Genomic DNA, 13,149 nt, shown 5'->3' on the forward strand with positions numbered 1-13,149 from the left:
TGCCTGGAAAATCCTGTGGACAGAGAAGCCTGACAGGCTGCAGTTCATGGGGTCGCAAAAGAGTTGGACATGACTTAGCCACTAGCATTCCACTTCACTTTCTACATGACATGTTAATTGTATTTAGCACATTTCTCCCCTAGTCTCTGCAGAAATTCTTGTAAAATTCTATTGTACCCAACTTTTGCTGTATAGACCCTTGTTATTAAAAACCCAAAATTGTTTTTTTTATTTTTACTTTATTTTTTTTTGAAAGTTTCTAAAAATTTACTAGCAAAATGGCTCAATCCATGATAAATCAGTGTAACATTTCAAGGTCTCTGTCCTTTTTATTCTACTGACTGCCACCAACAATGAGCACCAGAGCCCTGTAGGAGGACCCAGACTCTTGGCCAAGTGCCCTCTCCCCAGGGGAAGGGCTACAGTAACAGTAGGATTTGTGCCATATACACTATACTGTTTGCAAAGCGTAACGGTGTCAGGAAATGGTCTGAGCTTTACTGATAGTCACGCTCAGTGTCTCTGAAATAGACCTGGTGTGTGTGCTGATGACCTACTTGACTGCCCAGATGAAGCTATGCTTCACCCGTTATCTGTTTTGCCTCTATGAGTTTCAAAACCCAAGAGGGATGCCAATATTTGAAAACCTCTCTTTCTTCACATAATTGGAAAGAGTTGCTCCTGTGGGTTTCCTATAGGTTTTATCTGTTTATAATACAAATATGTTTCACTTATTTCAGAAGTCTACTTGCTTAAAGATGGCTTCCCTAGCTCATGGGCTGTGGTGAATGAAAACAAAATACAAAAATGTAAGAGAAGTTTTAAAGGCTCAAAAGGTCCGTACAGATTGAAGTGATTGTTGTAATAACTGAACTGAATGAACTGTTGTGTGTACGTGTGTATCAGTAGGTACAGAGACTGAGACACATATGTAGATTTTCCTCGCTCTATTGCACACTGAGGAGCATATATTTCCCGTCCCAGTGACAAGTATTACCTGTTCAGATAAGACTTTAGCCTTTTCTTCTGCTTCCTTCAGGCAAATCTCCAAGGTCTCGAGTCGTGCCAAAGTAAACACCATCTGTTCGGTTTCCAGGGACTCTTTCTTTAAAACAATAACCAAGTATTACTTTCTGACATGGGTAGTTTCCTGCATGCATCTCAAACAACTCTGTGGACTAAGGACAGGCTTAATAAACTCACATATATCATCTCCTTTTCTTCTTCAACATAGCAATAAAATAGTGAAATGTTACAAAGACAATAGTTTTATTTAACAGTTTAGAGTCTAAAGGCAGAGTTAAAAAGTGCATGTTAATGAACAATGAACAACTTTACAAAGGTAGAATAAAATATCCATGTTGAAATTTGGTTAATGTGCAACTTTTATTTCTGACATAAATATTTTTCAAGAGGTTAGAGCCAAATTTCACATTCCCAGTAAGAGATGTCACCTAGTATGCCTACATTTTTTTTTTAAACATTCAACTATCTTAGTCATTTCAACTCAGGGAAACTTTTGTTTCCTTTGATTGTCACCTTCTTATCCCAAGTTCCATTAAAGCAAAGATACCACATAGTTTAGAATCAGATTATACATCCCCAGAACATTGCTAATATGACTCAAATCACCAGATGTGTAGACTTTGCCTTTCAAAATTGTTCTGAAGTTGCTGTTTTTCATGTACAAGCAAAGAGTATGCAAAATTGGTACGGAATTATCACTTACTAGCACTTTCACTTTTCACTTTCACACATGAGAAGGAAATGGCAACCCACTCCAGTGTTCTTGCCTGGAGAATCCCAGGGATGGGGGAGCCTGATGGGCTGCCATCTATAGGATCGCCCAGAGTCGGACATGACTGAAGCAACTTAGCGGCAGCAGCAGCAGCAGCAGCATTACTAAGGCTAGGGCACTTCCTGACTACTCTTTGGCCATTGAGACAATTAATTTAAAAATACATAGCAATGCGGAAATGTCAAAGGAAAACCCCATTGGTGTTAGGATTCTGATGTTCCTATATCCTTGGGTATGTCCTGTTTTCTTGTGAATATTCAGGCTGCTGCAGCTGCTTCCAATTAACTCCAGAGGAAGGAAAGAATTGTGTTCCTACATTAAAAAAAAAAAAACAAAAAAACAACGACTGCTTTATTTTCCCTTTGGTCTAGGAGCCCACCAATTTTACACATATGTGCATTTCCTGACGATACAATAGAGCCATCTGGTGGTAAATGGAACCAGCCATAAAAATAAGGCATTCATTCAGTTTCTATAATTGTTCATACCATTCTCCGAACGTTAAAGCCTTGCCATGGACCTCTGATAAAACTGAACCTACATGGGATGAGGGGCAAAAAAATGTTCTGTCTCAAAAAGAGCATGGCTCCTAAGTCCCACAAGACTGTATACTTTTCCCCCAGGTCAGCCTTTGGTGGATGAACATTTTGGGTGAGAACAGTGATATTCTAATAGATGAACAGTGATATTATCTATTCAGGGATGAACCAATAACTTTCAGTCTCTCATACATGATTCTAATAATTTCAAGAGTCAGTCTAAAACATCTCATGTTAAACATGAGCTGAAAAACAAAATTGTTGTGTGTTTATATTTTTAGGTAGGTTATCTAGCAAAACATTTTATGCCTAAAGGGGAAATTGTTGAGAGTCCAGACTATTAAAAAACAAACAACAACAACTAAGGGTCCCTGATCTAGGTCACTATTTCTAAGGAGAATCTTCTTGTCTAGTATTTGACCTCAAGAGGAAGTTTTAAAAATCCTTGTGAGTAAACCCAGCAAGATCATCTAATCTACTTTTCTAGGTCCTTTTCTCCAAACATCCCTAATTTTCCCTGCCAGAAAAGACAACCATTTCCAGTAAAACAAAAGAATTACAAGTCAAAGCCAAATGAAACAGGCTTGACTGGGGACTGATATTAAATATCATAGGGCTTTTTGTACAGGTAGATTTAAGAGAGCATCGTATGTCATAGAACAGGGAGCGTCCTGAGCAGACTGTGAGGAGTGCAAAGCGTGTCTTCTGTACCTTTATCCCAGTCGCCACTCCCCTTTCCCTGACTTGCCTTCCTGCCCCCTCTCCTTTAAGGGAAAGAGCCATGAATGTGTCTACTTTGGAGTAAAAATGTCTTACACAAAGTCAAGCACTTTTTAATAGGAAACAACCTCCATTAACCAAACAAAAGACTACAGATTAAATCAAGAATAATCTCAGAAGTAGGGCTTTCCAGGTGGCTCAGTGGTAAAGAATCCACCTGCCAAAGCAGGAGACATGGGTTTGATCCCTGGGTCAGGAAGATCCCATGGAAGAGGACATGGCAACCTACTCCAATATTCTTGCCTGGAGAATCCCATGGACAGAGGAGCCTGGCAGGCTATAGTCCATGAAATTGCAAAGAGTCGGACAGGACTGAGCATGCACACAGGGAATCTCAGAAATAAGTAAATACCTGGGGTTGGAAGTTTTGGAGGTTGGTGTCTATTTTCAGGGAGTGTAAATAGGTGTAGTTGGTCATTGTCCCTATTTTGCAGGGTGCAATGATATAAGAGCAGAAAGGTGGGATTTACATCATTAAATTTATTCTCCTAAGGTACATGTGGACACACTGTATATAAAGCAATTTATGTTTCTTATGAACACAAAACTGTCTTGGTGATTAATATGATTTCCTCATCAACTACTTTAATCAAAAGTAAAAATGTATGATATATATAGGTGATTGGGGATTGAGTCTATGTCTGTAGATTTTCAAATGGTAAACTCTAGCACTTCAATGGGTTTCTACTCTTTGTCCTAAAATTTTCTACCTAAATATCTATCAGTAATATAAGTGCATATACCTAAAATAATCAGGATGGTCAAAATAAAAGAATATTCAGTTTAGTTCAGTCGCTCAGTCGTGTCTGACTCTTTGCGACCCCATGAATTGCAGCACGCCAGGCCTCCCTGTCCATCACCAACTCCTGGAGTTCACTCAGACTCGCGTTCATTGAGTCCGTGATGCCATCCAGCCATCTCATCCTCTGTCGTCCCCTTCTCCTCCTGCCCCAAATCCCTCCCAGCATCAGAGTCTTTTCCAATGAGTCAACTCTTCGCATGAGGTGGCCAAAGTACTAGAGTTTCAGCTTCAGCATCATTCTCGCCAAAGAAATCCCAGGCCTGATCTCCTTCAGAATGGACTGGTTGGATCTCCTTGCAGTCCAAGGGACTCTCAAGAGTCTTCTCCAACACCACAGTTCAAAAGCATCAATTCTTCGGTGCTCAGCCTTCTTCACAGTCCAACTCTCACATCCATACATGACCACTGGAAAAACCATAGCCTTGACTAGATGGATCTTTGTTGGCAAAGTAATGTCTCTGCTTTTCAATATACTGTCTAGGTTGGTCATAACTTTTCTTCCAAGGAGTAAGCGTCTTTTAATTTCATGGCTGCAGTCACCATGAGGAGCAGTGATTTTGGAGCCCAAATATTACAGAAAACTAAAAATTCCATGAGCTTTTGGTTATAGTCGAGACACTTGATTATTACGTTCTTGTGTTAAAGTGGACAGTGTACTGGATGACGAACCTTCTGCAACACTGTGAGAGTCGATTTCCTTTTTAGCTACAAATGTTCCTCATTTAAGAATTTGGAGGAAAATCTATTCTTTGTTCTAATTTCATTTTTCTTGATTTTTCTAACCCAACTCAGTACCTTTCCATTGTTCCCTTCCCTATTTCTGAGTCATTATGTTTCTGTCTTACAATGACCTTGCTCTTCCTCAGCCATACAGAGCCCTTTCACCCTTCAGCGCTGGTTCAAGATCTCTGATTCTGTGAAATCTTTCACCTGCCTCTGAATCCACGCGCAGCACTTGGAAAGACACCCACCTGCAACAGCCAGATAGCACTGCCCTGAGCATTTACTAGGAGCTCAGTAAAGAGTTGTTGATTGACTGAAGGCTCAGCAGTCAGAGGTGACTGCACCAGATGGAGCAGTCCTTCATGCTGAGAGGCTGTAACAGTGACTCCTTTGAGCAATACTTTCCAAGTATCCAGCTTCGAACACTGACTAGGATGAGAGCCCCAGATCAAGTCTGCATGCCAAGGTCAGGGCCAGACGGCGCAGCAGAGGGTAAGGCAGTGGGTGTGGGTTGGGTGATGATGGCAGGGTCGATGTGAGGATTAAATGACATAAATCGGCTAACTGCTTGGATGGATGAAGTACTCAATTAATATTCTTAGCACTGATTGTATCCTCCTAATTCCTCTAGAGAGAATCATTTGATGTTAAAAACTTTCTAACTAATTTTTAAACCCTAGTAAAAGAAAGTTCCCATTAAGACACTTCTGTAACAGCAAATGATTAAACCACAGCAGTGGGAAATTCAGTCAAGTATGCAATTAGAACAAAGTTAATATATTAAATACGTGGGTGCATTTCTTTAAAATCAAGGTTGCTACATAAAGATGTGGTTATGGGTTTCTGCCTTTACAGAAGAGCATTTTGCAGTGAGTCAGTTTAAGACAATTAAATGTTTCTAGCAGTCTGGAGCAACTAATGTCCAGGGCTCCAGCCGCAGCCCCTGCCTAGTGGCCAGTAACTTCCTGCCAGATAAAACATGCTTTCAACACATTCTGCAACAGTCAAGCTTCCTGCTTGATGTCTTGTGTATTTATTACTGTGGCCCTACTCCTCTTTCCCCCAGCTTGACAAGCAACAAGCTCCCTAAACTGCCTTACCCTTCTAGGACCTGCTTATATTTCTCACGTATATTAAAGTCTTCCCTCAGGCCCCCAACTCAGCCCTTTACCTCCAGGCAGATTTTTTCCACTCCCTCAATCTCTAGTCATCAGAATTCATTTTACAGTGGAAAGCTGGTCCCTCTCATCCCTTTCTGTGCTTAGCTTTTGCGATAGCTTCTTAGGCTAAATTGCCAGTTTCTATTTAGGCCACCATTTAACAATTCAGTTTTCCTGATTCCAACTAGAAAGTGAAAACAGTATTTCTCTGTGGTTGAGGTTGTGTCATTAATCACTAAACAAAATATTTGTATTTGAAACATGAACCAGCTACATCTATTGTCCAAGCCTGGTGGAAAGAGTTTCTAGGAAGTGCTCATCTCTGTGACCTAAGAGGAGATGGTCAAGAGAGGATGACGGATGAGCAGTGACTAAGGGGAACTCTGCTTGGAATCTGGAAGGTCACACTGGAGTTGTAGACCTAACCTGATTCACTGTGTGACCCAGGCTATATGACTCTGGGGCTTCACTTCTGTAGTTGCTAAGTCATGTCCAACTTTTTGCGATGTCGTGGACTGTAGGCCACCAGGTTCCTCTCTCCATGGGATTTCCAGGCAAGAATACTGGAGTGGGTTGCCATTTCCTTCTCCAGGGCATCTTCCCGACTCAGGGTCTCCACCAGAGAAGCCCATTCTTGAGGCTTTAGTTTTTTCATCTTTAAGTGCATTGGTCGGGTTTCAGAAGGAAACATAGTTAAAGAGATCGAGGGCAGTTTGATGAAAGGAATGGTGAGAGTACAGGTGAGGGTGTCAACCAAGGATGGAAAGACAGCCCCTCCACCCACCGCCCGCCCGCCCTTGCCCAGATGTGAAGAGACTCTTTGTCTTACCTTGACCTGAAGAATAGGGGAAGAGGTATTGTAGGAATGTTGTCACAGGATCTAGAGAGAGAGCTTGCAGGGAGGGCCATCCTATACACTGAGGTCTTGGGCAGAGAAATACAGCTGCTGCCAACCTGTGTCCAGGCAGTGGTGGTGGGTGGACCAGTGGAATAAATAGCCTGACCCTCCTCTCCTCTCACCTGCCGTACTTCTGTCTAGATGTTCCTTGAGCTGAACCCAGTGAGAAAGCAGAGGGCAAGAAAACCTCAACAGCAAGTCCAGAGAGACCACCTCCCTGGAAAGAGCAAGTGGGGGAAGGGTGGAGAGTGGATATGGAGCGAGCAACAAAGAACTCTCAGGCCGAAAGGGTCTAATTCTGTTAGCGGTTCCCCAGTGCCAGCCCCATACATCAGTGTTGATTTGTGACAACATTTTTACCAGTCAGCAAGAAAAGGATGAAAGCAAACTTTTGAAAAGGACCTTGTGAATTTTTCATGAAGCCAGGTTTATTCTATTTAGAGGACTGTCCTTTATTCTGAGATTATGATCATTCATATATGTTTGTGTTAAGAAGATGCATCTTTAACAGATGGCAGTGATAGTACATGGGGATTACTGTGTTTTACTGGTTAAAAAAAAAACTGAAAAATTGGCCGTCCTACAAGAACTAACCAATTATTTTTTGATGGAAATTCTTACTGCGGGGGTTTATAAAATCTAAAAGCATAGAGACCTTCTATCTAAGTGACCTCTGATAAATTATACATTGAATGTTTTGTCAGGTGGCTATTCCAGAACTATGTTCCCTGAATTCCCCTGGACTAAGTCCAAGATGGACTTGAATTCAATATCAAGTCACTTTAGCACAGTTCCAAGATACTGTTATTCTGGACAAGGCCCCACACTTGTAAAGGTCGACCTTTTACAAGATCGACCTTTACAACCTGTGAAAGGTCAACTCCTTTTCCATTTCCATAGCATCACCGATAGAGCAGAAGGAAAAGGTATTTGAAAGGAATCGTTGATTCAGGTTTTAATTTGTAAAAAGATTGTTGGCATGAAAGTTAAAGAGAAATGGCTGTATAACATATGATAGCTTCATAAATATAACTTTAAATAATGGCTTACCTAAAACTCTTAATAGGCCAGCTAATTTTAGTTCAACTGAAAGTGATTCAATTCATTTAAGTTCAAAAAATATTTACTGAGGGCTCACCATTTGCCAGGTACTGTGCTAAGCAATGGGGAAATAGGTTGTAACCAGACATTCAGGATTAACACCCTCACCAGATACTCAGTTTAGAATTTCTCTCCAATACAAAAGTCCTGGATTTAGTTTTATGTGAAAATGCATGTCAAAATTTTGGTTAATTGAACATTTTTATGCTCGCTCACAATATATTACTCTGTGCTTTGGGGCCTGTTCTTTTCTCCTTGATGAGGATTCTAGTAGATGTTAGAAGGAGGTAACAGAAGTTCTAACCTATTTTCAAATACCCCAGGTCTATCTCAGGCAGTACTGCTTGATAAGTTCTCACAGACTGTGAACGGGTAGTATTAGAGGACCAAAGGGACCTAGTCAATAGTCTGTATCTTTCGTCATGTAAATTAAAGTTAGCAGTAAAACAGGTTCTGGGTTACAGGAGACCTGAATTTGGGTTCATGTTATATTACAGAATGTGTTCTGTGACTCAAAACAGCCCTCTGGCATTTTGATTTTCATGGGTGGATTTCTTAAAACTTTGGGTATCACAGACCTCTTTGACTAACAAATGATACCTATCAGTTTCCTTACCAGAAAAAAAAAAGCCTTTGTACATGCTTGCACACACACACACACACACACACACACACACACACGATAAGCACACAATTTCACATTTACTTTCAAGTTGCTTAAATGTTTTTCTCAATGCTACTTGTGTAACCCAAATTATAAATTCTTTGTTTAGAGGAAATAGTGTATTCCAGCACCTCTACTTTATATTCTAAAATAAAATACCAAATGTTAATGAACGAGGGTATGAATATGTTATTGTCGCCTCTATGGTAAATCATGCAGATGAATAAGTGAATAATCTGCTGTTCCTAGAGACATGCCCCAGACTCAAAAAAATTGGGGTGGCTCTTCTCTTTGGACAGTAGAGCAAGTAAAATACACTCCCAGGGAAGCCTGGTTCTTGTAACTGAGCCACACTAGTATACCTGTCATGCTGACTGTGAAGTAAAGATTTTAATAATGAGAATATATTTCTTTCATAATAGAAAAAGAGAAAGGATGTAGCAAGGTGATTTGCTGTTAAACGTGATTTTTTTTTCTGTATAAATCATGATTATGTCTTGGACTCAAGTTCATTATAAACAACCAAATAAATATTTTATCAGCAAGGAAGAGGTGATAAGAGAGGTTGGGTAGGCAGCTAATAGGGTCTGCCACGAACAGCAAACATAACTGATAAACTTTTTCAGTTTTTTTGCCATTGATGTGAATTTCTTTGTTCTGGGAATAAGTAAGTTTTCATAGAGCTTTCATGTGATTTATCTTATATTTATAATGGCTTTTCTTTCCAGTTCTTTTACTGTCAGAGGGAAAAAGCATTTTTTCAACATCAGAGATGAAACCAGCTGTTAAGCATTAATAATGGGTTCATGTCTTCAGATGAGATAGTATCTCTGAAACCCTAGGGCTAAAGTCAACAGCTTTGTGTACATTGTCTTATTTTGTCTTTTTTGCACGAGCAAGGTGGGCCAGTGCACATTGTTCCTTCTGCTTGCCAAACATCTGCTGATTGATCTTCCCCAATAAATCAATTTAGACTGGGTTTGTTCTGAAATCACTGGGAGGAGGGAGATTAATTCTGAATTAGTGTAAGATGTTGCTGAAAGAAAAACAAGGAGCACTGGGTATTTTCTGTGAATCTTGGTTAATAATCAAAGTATATAGGAAATATCTTGAGAACTGTAACTTTGATTATTCCTCATTCATTAGCACTTGCTAATGAGAATGATTGAATGTATTTCTGATGTTTGTAGGTATTAAAACATTATGTATTGTGTAGTTTTATGAACAATTTGTCTTGAGTTTTATCCATGCCATAAGCATCTACCAAAACATTCAGTTCAGTTCAGTCACTCAATCATGTCCGACTCTTTGTGACCCCATGAATCGCAGCACGCCAGGCCTCCCTGTCCATCACCAACTCCCGGAGTTCACTCAGACTCACGTCCATCGAATCCGTGATGCCATCCAGCCATCTCATCCTCTGTTGTCCCCTTCTCCTCCTGCCCCCAATCCCTCCCAGCATCAGAGTCTTTTCCAATGATTCAACGCTTTGCATGAGGTGGCCAAAGTACTGGAGTTTCAGCTTCAGCATCATTCCTTCCAAAGAAATCCCAGGGTTGATCTCCTTCAGAATGGACTTGTTGGATCTGCTTGCAGTCCAAGGGACTCTCAAGAGTCTTCTCCAACACCACAGTCCAAAAGCATCAATTCTTCGGCTCTCATCCTTCTTCACAGTCCAACTCTCACATCATGTCCAGTTTTAGCTGTTGCTTCCTGACCTGCATACAGATTTCTCAAGAGGAAGGTTAGCTGATCTGGTATTCCAATCTCTTTCAGAATTTTCCACAGTAGATTGTGATCCGCACAGTCAAAGGCTTTGGCATAGTCAATAAAGCAGAAATAGATGTTTTTCTGGAACTCTCTTGCTTTTTCGATGATCCAGCGATGTTGGCAATTTGATCTCTGGTTCCTCTGCCTTTTCTAAAACCAGCTTGAACATCAGGGAGTTCATGGTTCACATATTGCTGAAGCCTGGCTTGGAGAATTTTGAGCATTACTTTACTAGCATGTGAGATGAGTGCAATTGTGTGGTAGTTTGAGCATTCTTTGGCATTGCCTTTCTTTGGGATTGGAATGAAAACTGACCTTTTCCAGTCCTGTGGCCACTGCTGAGTTTTCCAAATTTGCTGGCATATTGAGTGCAGCACTTTCACAGCATCATCTTTCAGGATTTGAAACAGCTCAACTGGAATTCTACCAAAACATTAGTAGAATGTTTTCAGAGACTTTAAAACATAATTTCCCCCTCTGTCTATGGATACCCTGACCCATTTTTCAAATTGCTTCAATGTTTATAACATTTGCTGATATCTTTTTTTACTAATTAATTTTTACTAGAGTATTGTTTTGGAGAAGGCAATGGCACCCCACTCCAGTACTCTTGCCTGGAAAAACCCATGGACGGAAGAGCCTGGTAGGCTGCAGTCCATGGAGCTGCAAAGAGTCGGACACAACTGACCGACTTCTTTCACTTTTCACTTTCCTGCACTGGAGAAGGAAATGGCAACCCACTCTAGTGTTCTTGCCTAGAGAATCCCAGGAATGGCGGAGCCTGGTGGGCTGCCATCTCTGGGGTCACACAGGGTCGGAAACAACTGAAGCGACTTAGCAGCAGCAGCAGAGTATAGTTTATTCACAATACTGTGTAAGTTTTGGGTGTACAGTAAAATGAATCAGTTTTACATACATCCACTCTTTTTTAAGTTCTTTTCCCATATAGGTCACTACAGAGTATTGAGAAGAGTTCCCTGTGCTATACAGTAGGTCCTTATTAGTTGTCTATTTTGTATATAGTAGTGTAAATACGTCAGCACCAGTCTCCCAGTTCATCCCACCCCTCACTTCCCTTCTTGGTAACCATAAATTTGTTTCACTTATACCCTTTTACAGATTCCACGTAGAACTGATATCATATGATCTTTTTCTTTCTCTGACTCTCTTTGCTCAATATGACAGTTGTGAAGTCTATCATGTTGCTGCAAATGGGTATTTTTTTTCTTTTTTATGGCTGAGGAGTATTCCATTGTATATATGTAGCACATCTTCTCTACCCATTCCTCTGCTGATGACCTTGAAGGTTGCAATGAACATCGGGCTGTATGTTATCTTTTCTAACTGTGGTTTCTCTGGATATATGCCCAGGAGTGGGATGCCTGGATCATATGGTAGCTCTTCTTTTAGTATTTTTAAGGAGCCTCCACATTGTTCTCTGTAGTGGCTGTACCGATTTACATTCCCACCAAGGAGATTTCCCTTTTCTCCACACTATATCCAGCATTTGTAACTTGTGTTTTTGATAATGGCCATTCTGGCTGGTGGGAGGTGATACCTCATTATAGTTTTGATCTGCTTTTCTTTAGTAATTAGTGATGCTGAACATCTTTTCATGTGCTTTTTGGCTACCTGTATGTCTTCTTCGGAGACATGTCTATTTAGATCGTCTGCCCATTTTTTTGATTGAATTGTTTGTTTCTTTGATATTAAGCTGCATAAGCTGTTTGTACATTTTAGAGATTAATCCCTTATTGATTGCTTCATTTATAAATATTTTCTCCCATTCTGCAGGCTGTGTTTTCATTTTGTTTGTGTTTTCCTTTGCTGTGAAAAAGTTTTTAAGTTTGATTAGGTTCCAAAAAAATGATTTTAATTTTTTTCAAAAATAAAGGAGAGGATGAAATGAGGAATTGCTATTTAATAGGTAGGTATAGAGTTTTGGATTTGCAAAATTAAAAGTTCTGCATATCATTTGCACAAAAACATGAACATGCCTTACACTACTTAACTGTAAATTAATAATGCTTAAAATGATCAATTCTATGTTATATATATATTTATCACAGATAAAATTTTAAATAACATAAAACAAATGTATAGAGCAGATAAGTTATGGCATGAAGGAATTAGTATTAATTGTGATTAATATTGTTGTGACAAAGAACTGCAAAAAAGATTGCACATAATAAAAACTGTGAAATTTAAGAAAAGGAAAAAGCATAGCAAAATACTCTTGTGAAGGAAAAGATTTGATTCCTTTAGTTTAAAACATTTACCGAATATTATTTGTCTTAAATTTTGCTTTAGTGGGACATTTAATAATGCAAATACTTCCCTTGTTTGTAAGGATAATGCTTTGTACAACTTAGTTTTTAGTGACAGGATTATTTATTTTCTCAGACATCATTTCCAACTGGATTTTGAATATTTAGGTATGTTGGCCGACAATGTTTTCATCCTCCCAGTGTATCCCAGTGTTTCAGTAAATGTAAATGCCTGTAAGAAGGATTTTCAGCTCAGCTTATGTGGAAGGTGATAGAGTTTTATTGCCCAAATTGAAGTTTTTCAAATTTAGTTTTGTGAATAAATTTTTTCTATTCTGTATATAGTCAACCGCAAATGATTTATGATTGACATTGTTCAAAGTGAAGGTAATCTTTTGTCTACCAGTGAATTTTAGACTCCAAATAAGTAAACTTTTAGAAAAAAAATTTTAAGTTAACTTTCAGTGATTAAAAACTTGAAAACTCTAATGATGCTGTTTCCAAAACCTAGCAAAGAAATCCTTAGTTGAACTTGATGTTCCATGAGAAACCTTTTCCATGATCAGGCTCCCCCTCCTTCAACCCAGCCTGGCATTTGCTCAGACTCCCCTCTTTACCAAGATCTGAAGGAGAAATGTGTTATGCAT

The 13,149-nt window shown here is 39.5% G+C and overlaps 1 protein-coding gene across 1 annotated transcript in view; it reads right to left on the minus strand.

Moving 5' to 3' along the window:
* CCDC192 (coiled-coil domain containing 192) overlaps positions 1-3,535 on the minus strand; it is a 178,088-nt gene extending 174,553 nt beyond the window's left edge. The window contains exons 1-2 of the mRNA XM_068981026.1: positions 3,470-3,535; positions 998-1,105 (exon numbers count right to left, since the gene is read on the minus strand). Coding sequence (XP_068837127.1) covers positions 998-1,105; positions 3,470-3,535 — 174 coding nt within the window. The remainder of the gene's footprint in view (positions 1-997; positions 1,106-3,469) is intronic.
* Between the last annotated feature and the right edge of the window lie 9,614 nt (positions 3,536-13,149).

The sequence above is a fragment of the Capricornis sumatraensis genome, chromosome 9 (genome assembly GCF_032405125.1).
Source record: "Capricornis sumatraensis isolate serow.1 chromosome 9, serow.2, whole genome shotgun sequence".
Classification (NCBI taxonomy): Eukaryota; Metazoa; Chordata; class Mammalia; order Artiodactyla; family Bovidae; genus Capricornis; species Capricornis sumatraensis.